Raw genomic sequence first — 26,484 nt, 5'->3', positions numbered from 1 at the left:
CAGCTGTGGATGAGGTTCACATATACCTTAACCAGAAAACGGAATTTGACAACCGAGATTTGCTGGGTTGGTGGAGTGAACATGAGAAGACACTTCCTTTGTTGTCAAGACTCACCCATCATGTGTTGAGCATACCTGCAAGCAACAGTAGCAGCGAACACATTTTTCAGCACAGCAGGGAGGACGCTGGAGGAGAATAGAACAGCTCTGATGCCTTCAATGGTGGATGCGATTCTTTTTCTTCACAACACCACCAATAAACAGTGACAGTTCAGCCTGTACACAGTTCAAAGGATTATTATTTATTTTTTACGTTAGCCAGTTGGCGAGTTCTTTTAAACATTGTTCTCCAGTTTGTGTAAAGTTACTTCACATCAAAGAAAGGTAGGCCGTACATCTTTATTTACTTATTTGCTGCTGGATCACGTAGCTTGGCTATTATCTACTGCATTCTTATATTTTTCTGTAATGGATAGTTGGCAATAATATTTGTGGGCATGATTGCCGTGGCACTATAACTTTATATTTGAGGCCTATAATAACTTTACCTATTAGCATGTGTATTTGCGTGTATTAGAGAGAGCGTGCATTAGAGATAGATGTATTAGTGCATTAGCGTCAGAAAGCTTAAATATTGGCCTCGGGCCAATATTTAAGAATAATTGTAGATGTTTTCTAGGGCTTGAACACTACGGGCTAGGGCTGGAGTTTTTGGCCCGTGCAGGGCTCTAGTGCAAAGCACTGACAATGACTTCAGATCGATCACATTCTTGACTAAAAAAGGCTAGACACAGCACAACAAATACAGTTTAACAGAAAGCAGGTGTCTCAATATGCTTTTAAAGTTCTTTTTAATTAGACACATCATCTTAAAAACAGCGCTCCTGCACAAGACACTGAATAAACAAAAACAAAGGGAAACAAAGACGTTCCTCTAGCGCACGTATACATGGAAAAACAAATGGATGGTTGCAAAAGCATTCAGTGTGAACAGACCCTTACTGTAGGTGGAGGTACTTGGCCGTTACGTCTTGCTCTTTCATAAGCATTTCTCGGATTAAGCAATTAATTTTTTTAATGCTTTGTCAGGAAAGGAGTTCAACTTGGAAATATGTGTCTCAAGATTCTCGCGTTCTGTTCTAGTTTGTTGTGTTCCGTCTGTTTGAACAGCCCCTGGCTTAACATTTGAAAATATGGACTGGCTAAAATCTTTATTTTATGTACATTAGTTGAAAATGAAATGCTTTTTTTTTTTTACAGCCAGGAATGTTATTTGCAGTAATATAACAGTGATGTATGGTTAATGCGCCCTCTTGTGGAATTTTCTTTTTATTCGAATTTCGAAAATATTTAAGGTACAAATTTGTTGACAGCCCTACAAAATACCACATCACCGATTTAACCATGAGCAATTGCTCAGTAGATAGTGAGCTGTCCCTTTCACACTCATAATTTGTTACTCATCTCATACCAAACCTCTGATTTTCTTTCTTTTGTGGAACACATACATTGGCATGAAAAATGATGTGAATTTATGTGGAATTGGCTGGTTTTCTGCATTAATTGGTCATAACATTTTTATCTCATCTTCATTAAAGTCACAAGTATTGACAAGTTAACAACACACAAACAATTATAATTTTTCATGTCTTTATTTAAAACATTCCATTTAAAGATTTACAGTGCTATGGAAAAAGTTTCAAGTTTTTCAGATCAAGTTTGGAAAAGTAGTGCTGCGTTCCATTCAGCTCAGAAAGTCGGATTTTCCAACTTCCTACTAGGAAATGTGCCATGGAATGCATCTAAGTCAGAATTACAACTTCTACAAATTCTTAACTCTGATTATGCCGAGATGCAGGTGCATGACAGGAGATATATATATATATATAGTAAGTGAAAAACATTCAATTTATTAAGTAATATTGATAAATTAGTTTGTTTCCACATTACATGATATAAAAGCTTGTTTAACAAATGCTTAACAGGTGTGTAAAACATTATAGTCTCTTTTGATAATCGTACACCTGAAGCACAAATGCTAGCGCTGCAGCATTATTTATCAGTTGGGTTGCTAGGAGACATTTCTAATGAGAATTAAGCTCCTGCTAAGCTAACGGGAGCATTGCAGTTTTGTTTCCTAAAACATCGTCTTCTGAATTTTGAGGAATGTACTGCATTTATAGTCAGAGATAGGAATATCCCACATCCAACTTGAATGGAATGCAGCATAACCATGTACCCTGACAAAACAAAATGTATTGCAAGCAACATCTAAATCACAAATATATTATGTATAATAATTTTTGAATGTCTGTTTGGGAGATCTTCATTTCACAAAACAGCCATGCTGCAGTTAAAATTAGGCTTGCTTGAGAATTAAGTGTAATTTCAAGTTCTGGCTTTCATGCGTGGATGTGTTTTTAAAATGTGAACTGGTATTACTAGTATTACCCAAAGGCATAGGGTGTCTTATTAATTGTGAAACTATGTTTCTTAATGACTGAAGGCCTAGACTTAAAATTCATGGCCCGCCACTGGTCATCACTGGACAGCCATGTCTAGGAAGAGTAGCCACAGTACTAAAGCGTCTCCATTTAATGGCAATTTGTCTCTAATTGTGGACAGATTAATATATTTATGAAAAGCAACAATTTGTGATCATAGGTCTTCTGAGATATCTTTTTTTGCTAGGCATGGTCCATATCAGCAGATGCTTCTTGTGAATAGCAAACTCAAAATGTTTGAGTGCTTTTTAAAAGTCAAAGTAGCTCTATCCCACACCTCCAAACTTGTTTCATTACTTAGATGCCCGGTTTGCCAAATACTGAATCTAATGTACTTTTGTTGTCATCATTAGTCTTGGGGTTCACATACTTTTTCCAGCCTACACTGTAAATGTTTGAATGATGTATTCAAAATGTTGTGTTGTTAGTAAAAGCATATTGTGTTTGTTCATTATTGTAACTTAGATGAACATCAAACCAGATTTTAATGCAGGTAATTCCAAAGAGTTCACATACTTTTTCTTCCACTGTAAGTAAGAAGAATATTGTGAAAAGGTAAATATAAAAAAGGCCCATATTCATGCATCATATTCAATGTCTTCTGAAGCCATGTGTTAGCTTTGTTTAAAGAACAAGGTGAATTCTGTAAATGAGGTTAAGTAAATGACAGAATCTTTCCAACTATTCCTTTATGATAGCAAAGCTCAGTGCTATTTCTATTGTCTGTTACAGTCTTGTTTGACTTGCATGTTCAGAAAAATGAAGTTTGCTGCACAGTGGCTTCCAGAGGAAGTCCCCTGCTGTAGTTGAGACCATGGTCTTGGCTGAGCTGTGGGCTCGAAGCAGCAAAGCCCAGTTTCCTTTGCTAAATGCTACTTCCTGTGCTTATTACTCTCTTGGGTGCAGTTTTAGACAGGCGGTCCGGTTCTTCACAAAAAGACAAAGTGGGAGAGGAGGGAGGCTTTAGTTTGTTTCTTTACCCTCGTTTTATGTTATGTTTCCTGATGCTTCACTGTCTGTTGGCAAATAGTTTTTGCGTACAGTTTCCTCCCTAAGTCAGAATTAATTTAGCGAATAAGTGCAGCCACACATCAAAGCGGACCGTGTTTTCTGTGTTCTCTTACGAGAGGTTCTCTCGTATTGCGTAAGCTAGCTTACGCTACGGGAAAGATTCATCTTTTCTGAGATATTGAAGCCAAAAAATTATCCTTAATTTTTGTATCCATTGTCAACGCAGTGCGGCAGCTGCAGACCTTGAGCGGGCTAGCTAGCGAGTTCATAGGTTGCTCTGCGGCAACTGCTGCAGCCTATAGACGAGCTTGGGCGAACTCGCATCCAATGAGAGGCGTCCGCGCGCTCACTGCATCAAAGCCCGCCAAAATGGGTGTGACTAGAGTGCATATAAGCGTAGTTCGTAGGCTGGAACCCTGATTTTCATCTCTTCAGCGAAGCTCTTCGCATCGCTGACCTGGAAGCCGCGTCGCCGTTCGAGGGGCATCAAGCAAGCGTGGACAGCGCTAGAAGAAGCCGGCCGTCTCAGCCACCTTCAGCCATCCTGCGAGCTACGCCATCCGACGACGTATCCTTTTTATTCAGCAAGCTAGTTCTTACGAACTATTCACAAAAGAGTACGAGCGTCTTTTTCAAGATGCCTCGCTCCACTTGCGCCTCATGCCGCGCTCCTCTCAGCACCGGAGACCGCCACATCATCTGCGCTCTCTGCCTGGGACTGGGACACGCAGAGCTCGCCCTCACTGAGGGCGGATGCGATTTCTGCGAGGAGCTACCGATGTCGACCCTGCGGCTCGACTCAGCGCTCAAAGCAGAAGCCGCGCGCCGCCTTACATTCCGCCAGCGCAGAAAGAAGCGCCGCTCCCAAAGGCTGCCGGAAACTGTGGTTGAAGCGACTGCCTCGCCGAGCCTCTCCCTCGAGCATCGTTTTCACCCTCCCCGCCCCTGGACGCCGCAGTTGCCGCCAAGCGGCCGCGACTGCTGCCATCTCGGATGACGAGGCGGAGGATAAGGGCTGCTGTTCCATCATGGCTTCGGACAGCAAGGAGTGGTCAGGCTCCCAAGCCTCCTCCTCGGCCCAGGAATCCAGCAGGACCCGCGCCGGAGTCGAAGGGGAGTTAACACGCCTCCTCACACAGGCAGTCGACCGCCTCGGGCTCGAGTGGTCACCGCCCCCTGAGCAGGCACCCAACAGACTCGATGGCTGCTTTCTTCAAAGCCATCGGCGCTCTACACCCGCGGCCCGGGCCGCTCCCTTCCTGCCGGAACTACACACGGAGCTTGCAAAGTCGTGGAACGCTCCTTTGTCGGCCAGGTCCCGTTCCCATGTCTCCACCTCTCTCGCGTCGGTGGACGGCGCCACCGAGAGAGGCTACTCCTCCATCCCCCCGGTCGAGGACTCGACCGGGTAGCAGCACACCTTTGCCTGCCCTCCGCGAGATGGCGATCTAAGCCTGTGCTCCCATCTAAGGCCTGCAGAGCGACTTCCGCCTATGTTGGCCGCCTATTCCGCCGCCAAGCCGCATCTGCTCTGCACTCCATGGCCGTTTTACAGATCCTACAAGCGGACCTTCTTCGGGAGTGGGATGAGAAAGGCAGGCACCCAGAGGCTGTTACTGGTCTACGAAGCGCGACAGACCTCTCCCTTCGCGCTACCAAAGCTGCAGCTTAAGCTCTAGGGAAGTGCATGGCCTCGCTGACTGTGACCGAGAGACACCTGTGGCTAACGCTAGCCGACATGGGAGAAGCAGAGCGCTCCATGTTCCTCAACGCACCGCTCTCCCCGACCGGTCTCTTCGGCTCCGCGGTGAGTGGCATTGTTGACCGCTGCTCAGAAGTCCAGAAAGCCACTCAAGCCATGAACCTCTTCCTGCCGCGTCGCGCTAGCTCCTCTGCAGGCCGCTCACGTGATCGGCCTCCTGCACGAGCCTCTTCACAGCGCCCAGCTCAACAAACTCAGACTTCTCAGCGTCGACAGGGCGGCCGCCCTCGATCGCGCTCAGACAGCCGCCGAGACCGCCGCCCGCTGGCCTCGATTTAAGGTAACGCTGAAACCAGAGCAACCGAAGTCTTCCTAACTTTGAACAAACGACGGCTCAGTCCCGCCGCGGCCGGACCACCGTCAAAGCTTTGCCCCTGTCAGTCCCCTTCTCTCAGGCTACTACAGTGGTGAATTTAGCAGCCAACAAGCCGGTGACACTGCCCGCTTGCCTGCACTCAAACGCAGTTTTACGGCGACCCAAATAAATCTTGTAAAGAGCAAACATGTCTTATGTGTAGAACATGTGCCCACAACCCAGTGTTCACCCCTACACACAAGCATAACACATTCCGTGCTCCCTATCAGAGCACGCTCGCGATAAAGCGGTTACTGAACCGCTCGAAGCGCCAGAGTCAATGAAGGCGCTCACGAATGCGTGCGTACGCTCCATTCTCTGGTCAGCTCTGTCACACGACCAGCCCTATGTGTAGAAAATGTGCCCACAATCCAGTGTTCACCTCTACACACAAGCACTACATGTCTCGTGTCCCCACCAGAGCACGCCACATAAAGCGGTTACGTAACCGCCGAGTGTTAGAGTCAATAAATGCGCTCACGAATACGCATGCGCGCTCCATTCTCTGCCCGCTCTGTTACACGGCCAGCAAACATTCCTCTGTGTGTAAGTCCCGTGTCCATGACTATGCTTAGCGATCAAGTAACAGATGTGACTCTTTCCCCATTCATTCCAATCGGAAGTCACTCACAAAACAGCCTGTTCATGCAGTCTGCGAGCAATCATGCATAAACACACTAAACGCGCTCACACATTTTGTTCAGCGCTCTGTGTGCGGCAATCAGAGCGAATTGGCCATTCACCCTCTAGCGTTACGCTTCAAAGCGTGGGAAGCTATTCCAGGGATATCCAAGTGGGTGTTAAGCATAATACAACAGGGCTATTTGCTACAGTTCGATCGCCGCCTCCTCGCTTCAGAGCTGCTCGAAACCACTGTGAACACGGAAGCAGCGTGCATGCTTCGTTCAGAAATAGCAAGCCTTCTGTGCAAAAGGGCCATAGAGAAAGTGCCACCCTCTCTGAGCGAAGTCGGGCTTTACAGCCGTTATTTTCTTGTTCCCAAGAAAGACGGCGGCCTCAGACCCATATTAGATCTCAGGGTTTTGAACAAGGTGCTTGCAAAAAGACCATTCAAAATGCTTACAATCAGGAAACTCCTCACGCATGTGCGCCAGGGGACTGGTTTATTTCTCTCGATCTGAAAGATGCATACTTTCAGATTCAGGTAAATCCCGTCACAGGCCATTCTTGAGATTCGCCGACGGCCAGGTTTATCAATACACCGTCCTCCCGCTCGGCCTGTCCTTAGCACCTCGTACTTTCACGAAGTGCATGGATGCGGCGCCGCACCCCTGCGGAGTCAGGGTTTGCGAATTTTGAACTATTTGGACGACTGGCTGATTATGGCACAGTCACATATGGAGCTTCTGTCTCACAGAGCAGTTCTCCTCAGCCATCTGAACAGCTTGGGTCTTGCAGTCAATTGGACCAAGAGCTCACTACAGCCCAGTCAGACAATTTCCTTCCCTGGAATAGAACTAGACTCCGTGGCAATGACGGCTTGCTTATCTACACAGCGCGCGCCGTGTTCAGCGACTAGCCGCATCTTTTCAGATGAACAGCCTCACGCCTCTGAAGAAATTCCAGAGAGTGCTAGGTTACATGGCCTCAGCTGCAGCAGTACTTCAGCTGGGTTTACTGCACATGCGCCCGCTTCAGCATTGGCTAAACACCCGCGCATCTCGCCGGGCTTGGGCCACAGGCTGCCAGCCCATCAAGGTGACTCAGACCTGTATATCAGCTCTGCAGCCCTGGACAGTGGCCGAATGGTATCAGCGGGGAGTGACAATGGGAGCTGTATCTCGCCGAAAAGTCATCTCGACAGACGCGCCCAACACGGGTTGGGGCGCGGTCTGCGAGGGCTCTCCGGTTTCGGCCTATGGTCAGTTCAGGAAAAGCTCCTTCACATAAATTGTCTGCAAATGATAGCGGTCGAGTACGTGCTCGTGCGCTTTCTCCCGGTCATTCAGGGTCACCACGTCCTGGTCCGTTCGGACAACAGATCTGTGGTATCCTACCTAAACCGTCAGGGCGGTGTCAGATCCAGGAACCTCTTCCATCTGACGAAACGCATACTGAGTTGGTCCCAGTGCCACCTGCGCTCGCTGAGGGCGACGCACGTGCCAGGCCACCTGAACGACGGCCCGGACAGACTGTCCAGAGACAATATTCTCCCAGGGGAATGGTGCCTGCACGCTCAAACAGTCCAGACGTTATGGCACCTATTCGGCAGAGCAGAGATAGACCTTTGCGTCCAAAGAGAACTCTCACTGCCCAATATTTTTCTCGAAAAGCGAGGACGTGCTGGCCCAGGACTGGCCCAGACGCCCGCTTTACGCCTTCCCTCCCGTCTCGCTATTGCCACAGGTAATGCAGAGGATCAGGGAAAACGCGTCACTCGGTGCTCCTCATAGCCCCGCGTTGGGAGAATCAGACATGGTTCCCGGAGCTTACGCAGCTGTCACTGACAGCGCCGTGGCCCATCCCAGTGAGAGCAGATCTCCTCTCTCAAGTTCGCGGCACAATCTGGCATCCCCACCCAGAGCGCTGGGCACTGCTTGCGTGGGTGATCAACGACTACCCGTCGCTCTGCCAGAAGGAGTAATAAACACCATCATACAAGCTAGAGCCCCTTGCACGAGAAGACTCTGTACGTCAAAATGGTCTGTGTTCTCAAAATGGTGCACCGACAGAGACCTGGACCCGCGGACATGTGGGGTGTCGTCGCTGCTCGTATTTCTACAAGAGCTGCTGGATAAGGGCAGATCCCCATCCACGCTCAAAGTGTATGTGGCGGCCGTTGCGGCGTTCGCTGAACCCCTGCACGGCCAGTCATGGGGTAAAAACGAGCTGGTCATCCGCTTTCTCAGGGAGCTAGACGGATGAACCCCCACGCCCCATCGGTTCCTATCTGGGATCTTTCTATAGTTCTCGAAACTATGAAAGCCCCCTTTCGAACCACTTCAATCCGTGGATTTGAAATACCTTTCACTCAAAACCGTTTTTCTGACTGCCCTGTCATCAGTCAAACGTGTGGGAGACCTTCACGCGCTGTCTGTCAGCGCTGCGTGTCTTGAGTTTGGACCAAGTGACTCCAAGGTCATTTTAAAGCCTAGACACGGCTATGTTCCCAAGGTGATCGGTACTCCTTTCAGCGCACAGGTCATTTCCCTATCGGCGCTGCCAGCACCCGATAGCGAACGCGACGCCAATCTCCTTTGCCCGGTCAGAGCACTGAGATTGTATACTGCGTGCTCCGCCGCTTTCAGACGCTCTGAGCAACTTTTCGTTTCGTTCGGAGGGCGCACCAAAAGGTCTCGCCGCCTCGAAACAGACACTATCTAGATGGATAGTGGACGCTATTGCTGCTGCATACGCGTCAAAAGACCTGCCATGCCCGTTGGGCACTAGGGCTCACTCCACTAGAGGCATGGCATCCTCGTGGGCATGGTCCAGCGGGATTTCCATTCACGACATATGTGTGGCGGCGGGATGGACTTCCCCCTCCACCTTTGTCAGATTTTACAATATGGAAGTGCCCGCTCTGCAGGCAAAACTACTAGCGGTTTAATACGCTACAGCTCCCCTGGTGAGCTGCACTGATGGGACACATTCCACACAGACCGGCACCGCCGCTCTGTCGTTCCCTTCCCACTATGTGCTTATGTATTACACAATCAATGACCCGCATTCTTGCCGGCCAAATATTATTTCCCCACTCATAAGGGCTCCCCCGGGTCCCCCCTTAATTCCCTGGGGCTCATACAGTGGATGCTTGGCGCGCACGCGTTGACAATGGGTTCCCGTAGCGTAAGCTAGCTTATGCTAAGAGATAAGAGATAAGAGAACGTTATCTTATATTATCTTATTAAAGTATCTTTTATTTTTGAAGAGTGCTGACAATGGTAATTGTTACATAGGAGGAAAGATGGAAATAAGAATAGAAATAAAAATTGACTGATACAATGTTGGCAGCATGTTGGTAGTGAGGAGTGGTGGTTGTGATGGTAATGATGATGGTAATAAATAATAAATGGTTATTTTGCTTATGCACACACACACACACACACACACACAGTTATTTTCACTTCTGGAATTATGGAATTACTATATTGTTCGTTAATGCACTATTTTGGTTTGTATGTCTGTCTGTTAATAAAAATAAAAAAAAAGAACGTATCGGTTACCTAACGTAACCTCGGTTCTCTCTAGATGAGGGAACGAGTATTGCGTAGCCGGCCGTGCTCGCGCCACGAGCGACTTTTCGCTTCAGTCAATGAAAACCAGGGTTCCAGCCTACGAACTACGCTTATATGCACTCTAGTCACGCCCATTTTGGCGGGCTTTGATGCAGTGAGCGCACGGACGCCTCTCATTGGATGCGAGTTCGCCCAAGCAGTTGCCGCAGAGCAACCTATGAGCTCGCTAGCTAGCCCGCTCAAGGTCTGCAGCTGCCACACTGCGTTGACAATGGATACAAAAATTAAGGATAATTTTTTGGCTTCAATATCTCAGAAAAGATGAATCTTTCCCGTAGCGTAAGCTAGCTTACGCAATACTCGTTCCTTCATCTAGAGAGAACCGAGGTTACGTTAGGTAACCAATACGTTCTTTCCAGACAAGTTGTGGTGGAGAAAACCTCAACGGTTAAGGATCTGAGCCTGGTTAAGAAAAACTGAAGTTATAATTTTAAGGCTATTGTCACTAAGGGTTTTCTTAGCTTAAGGGTTTTCTTGAAACTTTCTTGAAAGCCCTGGTGTACTACCACAAACCGTGTGGGTCCACAGTCCTGCCTGGTCACCCAATCTTTCTATTCCATCATTATGCCCTCAGGCAAGGCACTTAACCCCTGTTTACTCCAGAGGGATTGTCGCTGCAATTAGAGTGTTGTAGGTTGCACAGGATGAAAAGTGTCTGCTAAATGACAGGTAACTCAAGCTCATGACTGATGGATATGAGAGGTCATTGTCAGGTTCTGCTTTGGCGTACAACTCTAATTCCACTCACAGAAATCCTACACTGCCACCTCATAATTAGGGGCCTTATAAGTTGAAGTCAAGCGAATGAGCTAATTTTGTCTTGTTTATACCTTGGCCTAAGATTATAGAAGTAGATGAATGCTTCAGGCAAAGTCAGCATGAAATCTACATTTTCCCCATTTACTTTCTTGATACATGTTCCTGGTCTTGTTGTGAACAATCCATAAATGCACATTATTCCAATGGAGAAAAAAAGTTGTTGTAATATTTTATCAAACTGTAATAGAGCTGTTTGGCCATGACATCAATTTTAGGTGAACCCGGAAGGCTAATTCAATGTGGCTTCCCTTCTGGAATTGTTTATGGGGTTTTATAAAGTTTCTTTTTTCTTCAGTTTATTAGTAAAATAATGTCTGTAGTAAACAAACATTATTGAAGACACTTGGATGTTTTACAACATAAATCACACACAGTCATACCTCAAATGGGAATTTTAGAAGCTACCATGTGTATTTTTAAATGTAGGTTGCTAACGAGTTTCAAGATAAACCACCAACTAAAATGGGTTGTGAATGCTTTTGCATGTTGACTTTCAGTAAGTTAAGTACAATTACCTATTGCATTGTTGTAAGCCTATTCATTAGCCTCATAATAGGATGCCTATGCAGCAAAAAGCAACAGTTTGGGCTTTTTCAGCCAAAATTCACAATATTTCATGCTTTCCACAATGTTCCAAACTGTTTTCATGCTTTGGTTTTGATCAGCAAGGAGGCCACTGGCTCACACTATGCTACATAGTGGGATTCTGGGAGCGTAATGAGATCTACAGCATGCATTCTGTGAATTCTGCCTGTGAACTTGCCATCACCATGGAGACACCTTTTATCTGCTTTCAGTCTAGGTGAACGATTGGTTATGTCTTTAAGAGAGCTCATTGGTTGTGTTGGGTTTACGGCATTCATGATGACTTCTTCAAACTTCTAAGGTTTTGCAGCTAAATGCCTGTAGGGACATCAAGCAATGCTAGATTAAACACTTGACCTGGCAAGCCGCACAAAATCAGCCCTCACCCATTATCTCTAGAACCATCAGAAATGTATTGCTCTCTGATTGGAGGCCCATGGGCACTTCTCCAAAAAAGTGCTATTGAGAAAAATGGCCACATCCTTCCATTGTTTGCCTATACTTATTCGTTCTGTGGATCAAGCCTACCTTTCTATTGACTAATGACTATCTTCATTCAAGCTAAATGGCATGTCATAAGGGAGCTGTAAGGAACGGCTGGTGTCTGAGCATTTTTCACCAGCGGAAGAAGATCTTGCCCTCCACCTCTCCCTCCTCAGTCTTGGAAAAGCAGCTTCTCTGTACTCTCATATTGGTATTTGTCTTTTGTGGCCAAATTCCAACATCTTTTTTAGGGCTTAAAGGCTCTCCCTTCCAAACACAGACAACCCATTGAGCGATTTATGATATTGATGGAATGGAGCCCAGAGCCAGAGCCCAGAAGCTTGTTTGTGTTTTTTTTTTTTTTTTTTTTTTTACTCAAGCCAATAATCCAGTCACCATTTAGTGAAAGGATCATCCAGTGTATCCATACTATAATGCAGCATTTTTATCTCAAAGATAATCTTGTTTTGTTGCGACCGTCCTGTTTTTGACCGATTCTATAAGACTGAAAGGACTCGAGAGGAGGATTTAGACAGATGCAATGCTTTCTGATACCCTTGAGTGAAAGCCACTCCTCCCCTCCACTTCACAAAACAACATGCAATACCAGTGCAACAACGTAAGCCTTGGCAATGAGCAAATGCAACAGCTTCGTAATATTTAAATTGCAAGTGTATTACAGAGCAATGATACAAAAAACAATACAAGCCCTGCGCCACTGATATCATAATGCTATTATCACATTTCATTCTGAACTACCTACTGGAAGAGAAAGAGTGTGAGGTTTAGCAAATCTCTTTTTGTTTTGTGGAATTTTTTTTATGACAGCATGAATGCTGTTGGCTTGCTCGTCTGTTTTTAACAGGGAAACGTACACAATGGAATGCAATTGCTTTTGTACCTTACATGATGGGTAATTATTTCCAGAAAATGAAAGCTGAAGTGTGTAACTTTTTCAATATTAAAATACTTTTTAACCTTTTGTTTTGCAACCATTGAAAATGGGATACATTTAACAATTTACTAATGGAGCCATGCTGAGTGCCCCATTTCTCTGGGAGTTATTCACTCACTGAGCTCTTTATTGGGAGCACCTGTACACCTACATATTCATGTGATTTTCTAATTAGCCAATCCTGTGGCAGCAGTGCAATACATAAAATCATGCAGATATGGGTCAGGAGCTTCAGTTTATTTTCACATTAACCATCAGAATGGGGAACAAATGTGATCTCAGTGATTTCAACTGTGGCATGATTGTTGGTGTCAGACGGGATGGTTTGAGTATTTATGTTACTGCTGATCTCCTGGGATTTTCATGCACATTAGGAACACATAGCTTGCCTAAAAAAAAGTGCTCAGTGAGTGTATATGGCCTAATATGAAGATACCAAAAGGAAAGCTTGTTCAAAACCAGAATCTAAAAGGATATTATGATATCTTTTATACTTCTGGAGTTATAGGAACCCCAACTTTATATATATCAAAATATTATAATTCTAAAATCTTTGTACTTGTACATATAATGCAATAAGGACATATAATGCAACATGGGGTGTTGAAGTCAAATTTACTTTATAAATAGATCTTCTTATCTCTATGTGTATATAATATATTGACAATAAATGACAATATAGTGTTTTATTTTATTTTTTAACAGCAGTTTTGCGCAAATGTTTTGTCAGTTTGAACCCCCTCTACAAAATAATTGATTATTCAGTTAATATTGATCCATGGCATTTAATATTATGATTTTCATTATCATTTATGTTTTTAAGGGTGAGGATCAAAAACAACATTTTTAGCCAGGGACCTCTGGTAAAGTGACATGGAAAGACCATATTCATTTTGCGAATTTCATTTGTTATCCTTATTCACACGTTTTCACTCAAAAAGGCATTTAATTGCACAAAAATACATTTCATTATTGAAAAAAGTTGTCTTTACATAATGATAGATGACTGCATCAGTTATTTCTTCATCACTTTTGTTTTTCTTTATACACCTTCCCGATTTCTATTCTGTTCTCTCATAATCATAATATACAATGCACAGTATACAATACACACAATATAGAATACACAGTATACAATACAAATAGTATATATAAAATATACAGTAGGTTGTATTGTGCAGTATTGACATTCAGGTTGATAGTCAGGTGCCAGTTTGTTGTTAAGAGATAATGTAATTTATGACAGTCCAGTGTAAGTTTAATAAAGTGCATTGCTAATGTATATTGATCATGAGAGATCAAGTTCAAAATTCTGATTGCTTTGGGGAAGAAGCTGTCATGAAGTCGGCTGGTGCGGGTCCTAATGCTGCGATACCACCTGCCTGATCAGACCATGACTCGGGTGGCTGGAGTCTCTTGATTTCTTTTTCACACACTGCCTGGTATAGATGTCCTGGAGGGAGGGAAGCTCATCCCAGATGATGTGTCTGGCAGTTCGCACCACCCTTTGCAGGGCTTTGCAGTTGAGGACAGTGCTGTTGCCGTACCAGGCGGTGATGCAGCCAGTAAAGATGCTCTCTACAGTGCTGGTGTAGAACCGTGTGAGGAAGTGGTGGTGCATTCCAAACTTCCTCAGCCATCTCAGGAAGAAGAGGCGCTGGTGAGTCTTCTTCACAACGGCCTCAGTGTGGATGGACCATGTGAGTTCCTCAGTGACGTGGACACAGAAGAACTTGAAGCTGCTGACTCTCTCCACCTGAGAATCTTGCTCCATTGATGGTGATGGGGGTGTGTTCTCTGATTTTTCCCCTGAAGTCCACCACAATCTCCTTGGTCTTACTGAAGTTGAAGGAGCAGTTGTGCTCCTGACACCAGTGGGACAGAGTGTGCACCACCTCTCTGTAGGCTGTTTCATAATCGTCAGTGATCGGACCTACCACCGTTGTATCATCAGCAAACTTAATTGGCATTGGAACTATGTGTTGCCACGCTGTCATGTGTGTACAGGGAATACAGGAGTGGGCTGAGAATATAGCCCTGCGGGGCTTCAGTGTTGAGGGTTAGCGATGAGATGTTGTTGCCCATTCTAACCACCTGGTGTCTGCTTGACAGGAAGGCCAGGATCCAACTCCACAGCGAGCTGTTTAAGCCCGGAGTTTCACATCAAGCTTAGAGGGCACTATGGTATTGAATGCTGAGCTGTAGTCTACAAACAGCATTCTCACATAGGTTTTTCTTTTTTCCAGGTGGGAGAGAGCAGTGTGTAGTGTAGATGCAATGGCATCATCAGTGGAGCGGTTGTTACGGTATGCAAACTGCAGTTAGTCCAGTGAGGCAGGCAGCACAGAGCAGATGTAATCTGATTAGTCTCTCAAAGCATTTGCTGATGATGGGGATCAGAGCAACAGGACACCAATCATTTAAGCAAATGTGCTTAATTAATCTAAAATTATCTAGAGATGTGTTCCTCATCTCTAGATTATTAATTTAGAAAAACATAAATGCCGATAAAAACATGGATAAATAAGCATTGTTGAAAGTAGACATGAACGGAGTCACATTGATTAGACTGTCTGACTGATGGCCTATTACGTAAGGGATGTTTCAGCTCATGGAACTCACCAGTGATTGGCTGGATGGTTGCTCAATCAGCCCAAAGTAACAAAATGCAATGAATACTGTATACAAATCCACCATTTGGACATTCTCTCAATCTGAATGTTGAATTAAACATCACAGAATTCTAAGTAAAAAGAAATGTGAATAAAATTGTAGCCTACGATTTATTTTGCAGCACAAATCCTTTGTGAGCTGGCTCGGGGGTGGTGATTGGAGAGCTCTTGTGACAAAGAGACAACCAGAAGCAGGTCCTCCTTCACAGGAGTTGAATTGTATATCTTAAATAACTGTGACACTGCCATTTCACAGCCTTAACTATCATTAGCAGAAACCTGCCAATATCACAGCACTTCATACTTTCCTGGCCTGTTGCATCATTCTCTCTTTCTGCTGGAATCTTCCTGTTGCGCTAGCAACCCATCAGTCCTTGATGATGAAAGCTCATTCAGATTCATAACTTATGCATTCAGAGCTCTTCTCTCACACCAATGCTGTTCTTTATACTAGGCTTGCTTGGCAACAGGCTCAAAATCTCCTGAGTCAGTTCTATTTTTAGTGACAGTGTTCCTCCAAAATGCTTATTCGGAGGGAGTAGGAGAGAGAGATCTCACAGTAATTCAAGATCTTAAGATGTAATAATTTCCTTTTGGTTGTCTCTTCACAGGAAGAGTCTGAAAGAAACTGAGAAAGGAGAGGAAGACAGAGGGAAGTTCTTGGCTGGTGTTCACAGTTGCATCTAGCTCAGTCTGTTCTGGCTGCCTTGAGAAAGAATGCTGATGTTTACATGTTGCACTGACTTCCTACTGGTGCCTTGTTTTCCCAATGTATAAAACTGTATGGAATGACATGAGTGTGAGTGAACGATTAACAGTGACAGAATATAAATTTTTAGGTGAGTTAACCCTTTACTAAGTGAAAGACAAGCAATGCTTACTAAGGCATTGTGGATAGTGCTCATGTCATATAGACCTACATATTAAAACTCTGCCATATCTGATGAGGGTGTTAAGATAAGATAAAGCTTTGATGTGGACACACCACTGGCACATAAACACCAATGTTTCCCACACTTGGTTCCAACACAAACACACTCCCCTCCCCCCTTCCCTCATGTCTCTTGCCCTGTAGCCCCGCTACAATGTGACCTCACATCTGGAGCTTTGGTTTAGCCAGGCCTGTCTGAGGTTAAACATAATCGACCATAGATGACCCAGTCTGGAGTTATTTTTCAGTCACTGGAGGCAAATCTGTTGAATCTTTGCTTCACATCAGGATCAGATTTCAAGCATGGAAGAAAATGTTTCAAAGTCGAAATGTTGTGTTTGGGTGCGATATATGTTAACGGCCTAAAGTTAAGAAATTCCAAGAGGCTTTGCAGTGAGAGTTGCTCTAAGTAGAGATGTGAGAAACTACATCTTTTCAAAATCAACAAGTTTTTTTGGTTGCCTGTTCGACTACTTTACTAATTAGTCTTTAGGAAGCACTGTCTAGTTAGGCAGGTTTCGGGTTCAACTCTTAGGGGTGTTAAGAGTTTCATAGGCCATAGCCAATCTAATATGTTTTTGTTTGAAAATTGCTTTAATATTTCACTACATTTACAACTCTCATCCATTCTTGAATGGTGCTATTCTCCACTGGAAACTGAGCATTTGGGTAATGCTCTCCATAATTGTATACTTGAAAAATTATGACATGAGGATACTGACAACTGTTTTTTCAAAACTGAAATGGATTATTGTGAACCTGGACTTAAGGGGCGGTCACACCACACTTGGCTCTCCATTCACTCCCATTCAAACACATCAAATGCAGGAGACTGGAAATGCAGCCACATGCAAAGAAGTTCAAGCTTGGTGAACTCTGAACCATGAATTTGTATGACAAGAGGATGCATGACCAATAGAAGATCGTAATGTCACATGCTGACCTCTTTCCTCAATACAAATTATAAAGCTGTGTGTTTTATTGTTGCAGGAAAGTGAGTAGACAATATATTTAATCTTTTTTTATATAAAATTATTTGTTATTTGTGATGTATTATTTACACAAGAAGTCCTCCCACATGACATCATATTGTGGTCAGTTGCGTTGTATGAACAAATTGCGTGCTCATAACCTTGTGTGCCCACACCTTTAGGGGTGTTAAGAAAGGCTTATAAACAAACATATTTATACAGAGCACAATAGAATGGAACAGAACGCAGCTTTAAGCCTGGGATACAGTTGGCGCTAGTCAGTTCCAGTCTGCATTGTTTGAGCAAGTCTGAGAAAATCATGTAGTGTAGGATGGGTACCGGCTCCAATTTATCCAATTTATCTCCGACTACGAGTTCATGTAGTCGATGGATATCAAACATGTTTGATCTTTTTGAGCTGACTATCCATGACTACTGAGGATATCTCCGTGTATGATGCACCTCAACTCTGACGTCATATTGAGTGCCTAAGGCCAATAAGTTCAAGAAATGTAGGTTGCGAACAAGCACAATTAAAGCCTCACCTTGCATTGCAGTCTCTAGAGGCCATACTGGCCACGACTTCCAAACCAAGACTGTACTCAAATGCGGCATGTCTTTTGCGACTTGGAACACTGAGTAGCAGAAGCTGCAGCAGCAACAACAAAAACAACAGCAGTAGCCAGTTCTCATATCCATGTTTGTTTACATCTGTCATGCATCTCCTAGAGTGGTATGGTGCATGTTTCTGCAGGAGTTTGACTAGTGTGTGATCCTCAGTCGTTTGGACAGTAAATGGCCATTATGCGCTGCATGTGCTGGCACTACTCCTGCCAACAAGACAAATATACAGTTTTGAACGTTTGTTCCTTCGCGTCTAGTTTAGACCACTTCAAGCTGTTGCAGAATGACGTAGAGCAACATGGCTCACTTCTGGTGTAGACCGGATGTTAGATGGAGCACAACTGAATGGAACAGAATGCAAGACTATTGGTGCATGATTTTTAAAAGAAGAGTATTTATAACTCATGCTCATAGCGGAGAGCTCAAAAAAACAATGCAAGATGCAATGTTAAAATCTGGATGCTGCAATATCACAATTTTAATTTCATTATTTGTGTATTCATGCATTCATTTTAACCCAAATATGTCAAATTCCATGACATTACATGTTTTATAGTTATTGCAGATCATATGGCCCTACTAATGCACAGTGCAATGTCAGCACTAATTCTAAAGCACTGCTGTTTAAATTTTCATTAAAAATATAAACTAATCAACCAGTCAATTGTTGTGACCCACCCTTACTCTAAGTGACTTTGTTTCTTAATTTTTTCAAAGCCACATTGCACCACCATGTACACTATATTTGTTGTATTGCTGTGTCAGACTTTGGCTACTTCCAGCTAGTCATGTGTTCTCAAAGTAAAGTCCTTGTTTGGAACACTTCACTCTGGGTAATGTAACGCTCAAACCAAGGAGTTAGCTAAATTGCTTTCTTTGGCAATGCTGAGCAAAACCTGAGCCATAGAAATGTGCAAGGCCTCATTACCTAACTGGCTAATGAATCTCTGCACAAAGCCAGGAGCTAATTTGTCATATGACTTCCTGCGAAACAACATACCATTTAAGGTATTTGGAGGTGCGGCTGGAAATGGGAAAATTATGAAGTGGGCTGGAAGGGTCTTGAGAGAACAGACTCATGTGGCGGTTGCTGGCAAGGCTACAGAACTCTTCAGATCTCAGAAGTTGTATGAAAAGGCACTTTAGTCAGCTCTTTGTGCAAATGTGTTAAAAGCCTCTCTGTATGTGTATTTTGGATTCTTTGGCTTTTTGATAAAGGAATATATTCAGTGCTATAAGTAGCTAAATAGAAGTACCGTTAAACCTACCCTACATCAGGTTTATTGGGCATTGCACATGTTTTGTCTTGTTTTAATACATAACAAACCCTTTTTTGGTGAGAGGTTTTGCTTAAAAAGTGTGCTTTTTGGTTGCTTTGATATTGCGCTATCTAGTGCAATGACATTTACACATTTGTAATAGTGTTATTACAAGTGCAAACAGTGTTGTACAAGTGTTAGAATGTGTCCAAAACACTGATTTTTGAGTAAACCCATTTAAGCTTTCAAAATCAATTAATTCATTTGTTTACGCTTTGTTTTGTTGCAGTTGTGTTGAGGTAGAAGAGCACCATGCCGTGGACATTGATGTTTACCACTGTCCAAACTGTGATGTCCTCCACGGACCCTCACTGAGTATGTATCCCACTCTCTTGGACTGCAAAAATCTATTGATATACCCTCCTCACTACATTTAAATTAAGCTCTGCCAATATTTGCAATATTTGTTACCGGGCTAATTAAACTGTCATTATCAGATGGAGTCTGGTCTAACTGGATTCAGAGTGTCTAGTCAGCTCTACCGCTATGGTCAGGGCTGTTTACTCTGTTACAGAAGCACTCTCTTTAGTGTTGTGGTGGTGTGGTAATGACTGCGATATTGTTCTGCAATCAGACATATTAAATACACTCTGCCTGATTTTACAGTGAAGAGGCGAAACAACTGGCACAGACATGACTATACAGAGCCAGATGACGGCAGCAAGCCAGTGCAAGCTGGCACTTCAGTGTTTGTGCAGGAGCTGCAGGCCAGGACCTTTCCCAGGTACGTGTGCCAAGCAGTGGGAAAACTCACCCTCAGGACAATTCACTCTAGCCCTTGGTGCCAACAATGATTCCATACAACTAAGGCTGGGCGATACGGCCTGAAATATTATCAGTATATATTTTTTTCATAGCGTTCAATATTTATCATGATATGCATTTCAAGCCATTAATGGGGAAGGAAATGGATTCCACATTTGTCAGACCACAAGAATGAATGTAAGCAACTTGTTTGTTTACAAGTAAACTCCACAGGGTAAGCTACCTTTTTAATTTGATGTTCAAGTTTAGAATGAAATCCTACAAAAGTTGTGTGACCTCTTCACAATTTTATCATCTTCAGCGGACATTTGATCTCATCATGGTAATGGTCATTTATTTTTACGTTTACAACAATGTTCCTCTTCCTGGTTTTGGCCCGATGCATTTCAGCTGTGTAACCCATAAATGATGTAATTGCTTAAGCCTGAAAGTCATGTCCACTGAAAAACATTTTTGCCTGTGTCAAAAAATTGCGGATATGACAGAGTTATGTCTCATGCAAACACGTTTAAATAGTACATAAATAAACACCAATGTTGTTGAAGTCTGAGTTGTTGTTGTGTTCAATCAATAGCTGCATTCAATACTGTTTGTTCTGTACACAACAATATCATATTAGCCGTATAGCTAGCAGCTACCTAGCCTTATTATTGGTTTACTGTATGACAGAAGGTCTAAGAAGCAGCTAGCCAGCTAATATTTCCTAACTAGTTGATTTCATGATGGTGATTCTGTTAGCTAGACTATAACTTTGACAAACAACTTGCATTTTTAGTGACACGGACCTGATCAGATCATTTAGAATATCGAAAATTACTCAAGCTTATAATCGATATCAAGGATTTATATATATATATATATATATATATTAATGCATGCAATTAATTTAATAAGTTGAACACTTACATTTTACTTAATCACAATTAACGCATTTACTGTTACAGCAAATACAGCAATAAACCAGCATAAAAACTTGTTGGATGGGAACTTTTGTGATGTCCGCTCAGAGTCATTACACTGATGCCCACAATGCACACGCAAGGCAGTGATTCACTGTCAGTGATAAAAATGAATGCTATTTGATGTATAAAACAAGCCCAGATGGGACTTGTGATTATAAAGTATTTTTCAGCCTAAATAAGTCACATTTTAATTACCACAGAAGCACGTCAAGTCTTAACTAACAGACAAAAACGTCTCATTCTGCGTTTTGGTGAAAGTGCTTTTCATGTGGAGTTCATATCGGCGCTTGACGCAGATGTTGTCTCTCTGGCGTGAATCATGAATGCGGCTTCTTTGTCTGCCAGCTGATTAATATTGTGGAGGATGAGAGTTTAAGAGATTTAATGCCTATTGCAATGAAAATGCAACCTATGTGGAGACTTTTTCAATTAGTGAAATTTCCACTTATACTTTGGGAAACGTTTAATGGTACTTGAATTGGGGCTATTTTAGGGAATTTCCTTTGTTACACTGTGGAAGGCTTTGTTTGGAAAATGTTAATAAAGCATTATATTGTTATATGTCATTTTGCTTTCTTTCCTTAGATGGAAATAAATGCATTTTCACAGGAAAATAAGTAAATATACGTAGTGTCAAATATCAGCACTCTTTAAATCTGCGATTTAATCACGTTACTACAAAAAAATATGTGATTTTAATCGCGACTTTAAAAAATGTATGGACAGATAGACAGCACTAATATACAGTATAATGTGTGTGTGTGTGTGTGTGTGTGTATATATATATATATATATATATATATATATATATATATATATATATATTATACACATACAGTATAATCAATACTTAATGCAAGAATTAAAATACAGTAAAAGTTGACTTGAATCAAGGCTGGTGTTCCATATTTTTGAGTTTTTTTTTCTTTAAGTGAACGAGAGAATTAAATGTAAAACAAATGCATTAATATACACCAATATGACAATACAAAGTAATAAATAGCAATACTTATAAATGTACATATATTTTTGTCACTGAAATCTGCTATGTAATGTCTCTAACAGTCTTTCTCCTGTGTCTAACCTGCAGTGGGGATGAAATCTTGGAGCGAATGCAAGGCAGTCAGGTCACCCAGCGGTATTTTGAGAAGCACGGCTTCCGCTATCCCATTGCTGTGCCCAAAATGGAAGGGCTCGGACTCCAGTTACCTCCGCCGGATTTCTCAGTCAAGGATGTAGAGCGCTACGTTGGTAAGGAGAGAGAGTGGAATTAAGGGCTTTGTGATTGTGTATGTATGGAATAGTAAAATCTCATGCTTGGTAGTACCAGATGAAGTCTGCACTTTAAGTAAATTGCACAAGAGCACAGTTGCCCCTTGCATTTGAACCTACAACGTTTCAATTACCAGCCAATATCTTTACTAGACCTTTACATTAGCATGCAACAGTTCCAGAAATGAAAACCTTTAACCAACACACTCCTGATTCTTCATCGTTCACCCATATGGCCATGGGCGGCAGCACTTCTATGGGTTTAAATATTAATTCCATTAAGAGTTGTCTTCATGTAATGGTGTTGCATTACAGTCCAGACTCGGCAGAGATCAGATGTTAATCTAGGGTGACTCCGCTGAGTTCAGTGGGTCTAACCTTTTAGCAAACATTAATCAAGCCTTAATGAAATAAGAGGGCAGATAAAATTGGTGTGCCTTACACCAGCCTAGCAGTAGTAGCTCATTGAGAGTCTGCTCCTTATAGTGTCCGATTACAAAGCGGCTGTATCTTTTCCACTTATCTTCTGCACCCTTAGCTTGGCTATAAAGTTTAGGTTACAACCCGCTTCTCCTCCTCATTTATTTTTGTGTAAGGTATTGTTATCATGATACACTCAATGATCAGCTGCTCCATTTGTGTCCTGGGAGAGTTTGCAGCCCACTGGGAATGGAGGTGTGATTATATTGCACTCTTGCAGTGAGGTGACTAAAGGTTTGGCAATACCACACCTTCTGGTGACTGTGACTGCCGCCTGGCCACTAAAACTGATTGCAACCAATGTATTTTAATTTTTAAAACAACTGGCCCAGTAACTTTATTCGTAGTGAGTTTTCAGTTGTTAGTTTCATTTACATAATTGATCGAAAAACTAAGTGAGTTTGACCAATGAGCTAGCTGTTATGAGCACACAACTCCTCCTCATCTCAAATTCACATTGAGGAATTGTTAAACTATATAAAATTCCAATAAATGTTATCCTGTCTAAATATTCAGCCTGTGTTCAATTTTTTTCTTCTGCAAATGCAACACAAAATTGGTTCTGGCTTCCTGTGGTCCTGTGGGTTTCCGTAGTCATGAAGAACTTGTAAATATCAGGGAATTTTAAAAGTTATGGATATTTCTATAGTGCATATTTCTAGTAATGATCTGCTCTAAAATATACATTCATCGGATAGATATTGCTCTTATGTGGAACTGTATCGTAAACCTTGCTCGCAAGCCATGGTGACATTTGATTTGTGAGTAAATCGTGCTCTTGAGTTGGTTCCTTATAACCCATGTGCTTACATAAACTTGAAAGGAATATTTCACCCAGAAATGAAAATTCCCTCATCATTGACTCATGACTCTCATGTCATCCCAGATGTGTATGACTTTCTTCTGCTGAACAAGTTTTTTAGAAGAATATCTCAGCTTTGTAGGTCCTCACAATGCAAGTGAATGGTGGCCAGAAATTTGAAGGTCCAAAAAGCACATAAAGGCAGCAAAACATTTATCATATGACTCCAGTGGCTAAATCCATATCTTCAAATGCAAAATGGCAGGTGTGGTTGAGAAAAAGATCAATATTTATGTCATTTTTTTTACTATCAATCTGTACTTTCACTTTCCACATTCTTCTTTTGTTGTTTGGCGTTTCGCATTCTTCATGTATATTGCCACCTACTGGACAGTGAAGGAAATTTAAAGGGGAAAAAAAAGTCTTAAATATTTCTCTTTTTCTTACACCTATCGTATTGCTTTTGAAGACATGGATTTAACCATTGGAGTCATATGGATAACTTTTATGCTGCTTTTGTATGCCTGTGCTGTAATTAATTAAATGTTTTTTTGGGGGGGGGGGTTACCCACGGCGGTTTCAAAAGTCACGTTTGAGGTTTACTTTTTTAAACGAAAACACTTTATTCCGAAATAATGCCACTCCGATTTTGGAAAATTGGACTAACAGACCTAGATAATGAAATTGTAGCTTGGCTTTGTCCAGCATGTATACACATTAATTGGTCTGCAATCGGACCTCAGCATATTGCACGTGCTCCAATCAGAGAGGTTACGCGTGGCGTTTATTTAACACTTCCGCAACTACTGTCCTCCCTTAAAATATTCGGTTATGTGGTGTGTTATGTATATTTGGACTGACAGACTGTAGCTCAACTATGCAAAAAACTGCTGTAGCACGATTTCAACATCGCTTGTAAACGTACTAAATAAATTGACCACACCGATCTCACCGGCCTGAATCAAAATTATTTTTAAAAATCTTTGCCCAGTAATTACATATTGCTAAACGTTAATGGAATCTGTGGAATCTTAATGGGGAATCAGTGATAAAAGTCAGAGGTTGTTTAATTGATCACCCCACTTTAATTTCTAAACGGTGAGGAGTGGCGCCATTTCAACAACAACAAGAATTATTAGAGCGACATCCTCTACTGTTATCAAATTGTGTTACATAAAGCAGCTGGCTTTACACAGAACAATTTCCCTAGTTTTTTAGAGTTTAGGCAATCTCAGAGAGATATGTTGGAGATGTCTCTGTTTAGTATGCAGAACATAAAGCTTGGAAGTATCACATTTGAGAAGTGCACTATCCTAGCTGGCCAAATATCTATTGGTCATTGACGTTCCAGACATTTTCATAAAATTTCAGAAAGTGCAAGAATATCAGTTGCATTACTTGACTGATAAAGTTAACTGCTGTGACGTTACGTCTGTGGCTTGCATTTAAAGCTCCAGCTTTATGTCCTTAATGCACTTCAAACTGCTAACTGCAGACTAGCTGCTCAGCTAATTCACTTACTTCAATGGGCAGCTTGCCTGCACTGCACACCAGGGGCTTCCCAGCTAGCAGAATCGAACTTTGTGGTTTTTCCACATTGACATTTGCTTATAATAATGCAGTATGGACTCCACCTGCTTTTGTGAAAGCTGCTTTTGTCCCACACTGCTTTGGAACATGCTTTTGAAATTGCTGACGTCTCCATTTAGACGTCATAAAATAAATTGTTATGCCTCTAGAACTATTAAAGATGTTTGTTGTTATTGGATGAAAGAATTAATTATTGCCATAATTGTTAAAATTGATATATAAACAAATATTACATTCTCATCACTTGGAGTCAGTTGAAAGGAATTTTAAAATCAAACATATTTGTTACACTTTGCAATGCATTTGGCAGATGCTTTTAACCAAAGCGACGTACAGTGCATGCAAGGTAGAAATGTAATCAGCATATGTGTGTACAATCTGTATCTTGTTTCCAGTGTGCATTTGGATACATAAAGGCAATAGACATTGTTTTTGGCAATGCTCCAAGCTAAAATGTACCTCATCCATTAAAAGCAATTAAGGGGCTCTTTAAGGTCATCTTTACAGGATGAGTACATCTCTGGCTGGGTACGTTAGGATAATGTTTGTTGAGCTATTTTGATTTATTTTGGAACAGCCTTTACGTTGGAATTGTTTAGAACATGCTGTCTAGGTAGGCAGCTCACTAGGCTGTGGATCATACCAGCACCCCCACAGTTAGCAGTGACATGTAATAAGTAAAGCTGATTTACTTTAAATAAATCAATATGCCTTATGGCTGTATAATTGCTGCTTCTACAGTTTTTCCTGTAGAGTCTATTGGACATCACTGCGCAATATTTTAATAACTTATACAATCCATTGACACTCGAGACACTCAACCTGTTCCTTCAATTATAGGAGGCGACAAAGTGATTGACGTCATCGATGTGGCCCGGCAAGCAGACAGCAAGATAAAACTGAGCACATTTGTGAAGTATTTCTACAGCCCAAAGCGGTCAAAGGTGCTAAACGTCATCAGCCTGGAGTTTTCAGACACCAAGTGAGTATTGTTTGAAAACGTGTGAGTAATTAATTATTGCAGGGGTGAGCACAAATGTACCTTTTCTGAGTACAGGGAAAATTTACTGTATTGAAGCATATTTGTAAAACTGCTTTTTAATGTTGCCTTTTAATCTCTACACCAAAATGTTCTGTTGATCAGGATGTCAGAGCTGGTGGTGGTGCCCGATATTGCCCAGAAGATGTCTTGGGTGGAGAACTACTGGCCTGATGACTCTTACTTTCCCAAACCCTTTGTGCAGAAGTACTGTTTAATGGGCGTTAAAGACAGCTACACTGACTTCCATATTGATTTTGGGGGCACGTCTGTGTGGTACCATGTATTGTGGGTAAGTCCACATCACCAATAGTCTGTTGTAGT

The 26,484-nt window shown here is 42.4% G+C and overlaps 1 protein-coding gene across 1 annotated transcript in view; it reads left to right on the top strand.

Moving 5' to 3' along the window:
• kdm7ab (lysine (K)-specific demethylase 7Ab) overlaps positions 1–26,484 on the top strand; it is a 65,577-nt gene that overhangs the window by 6,983 nt on the left and 32,110 nt on the right. The window contains 5 exon segments of the mRNA XM_052119628.1: positions 19,480–19,565; positions 19,857–19,974; positions 22,068–22,228; positions 25,962–26,103; positions 26,266–26,452. Coding sequence (XP_051975588.1) covers positions 19,480–19,565; positions 19,857–19,974; positions 22,068–22,228; positions 25,962–26,103; positions 26,266–26,452 — 694 coding nt within the window.

This window comes from Xyrauchen texanus, chromosome 46 (assembly GCF_025860055.1).
Source record: "Xyrauchen texanus isolate HMW12.3.18 chromosome 46, RBS_HiC_50CHRs, whole genome shotgun sequence".
Taxonomy (NCBI): Eukaryota; Metazoa; Chordata; class Actinopteri; order Cypriniformes; family Catostomidae; genus Xyrauchen; species Xyrauchen texanus.
This window is presented reverse-complemented; position numbering and strand designations above follow the sequence as displayed.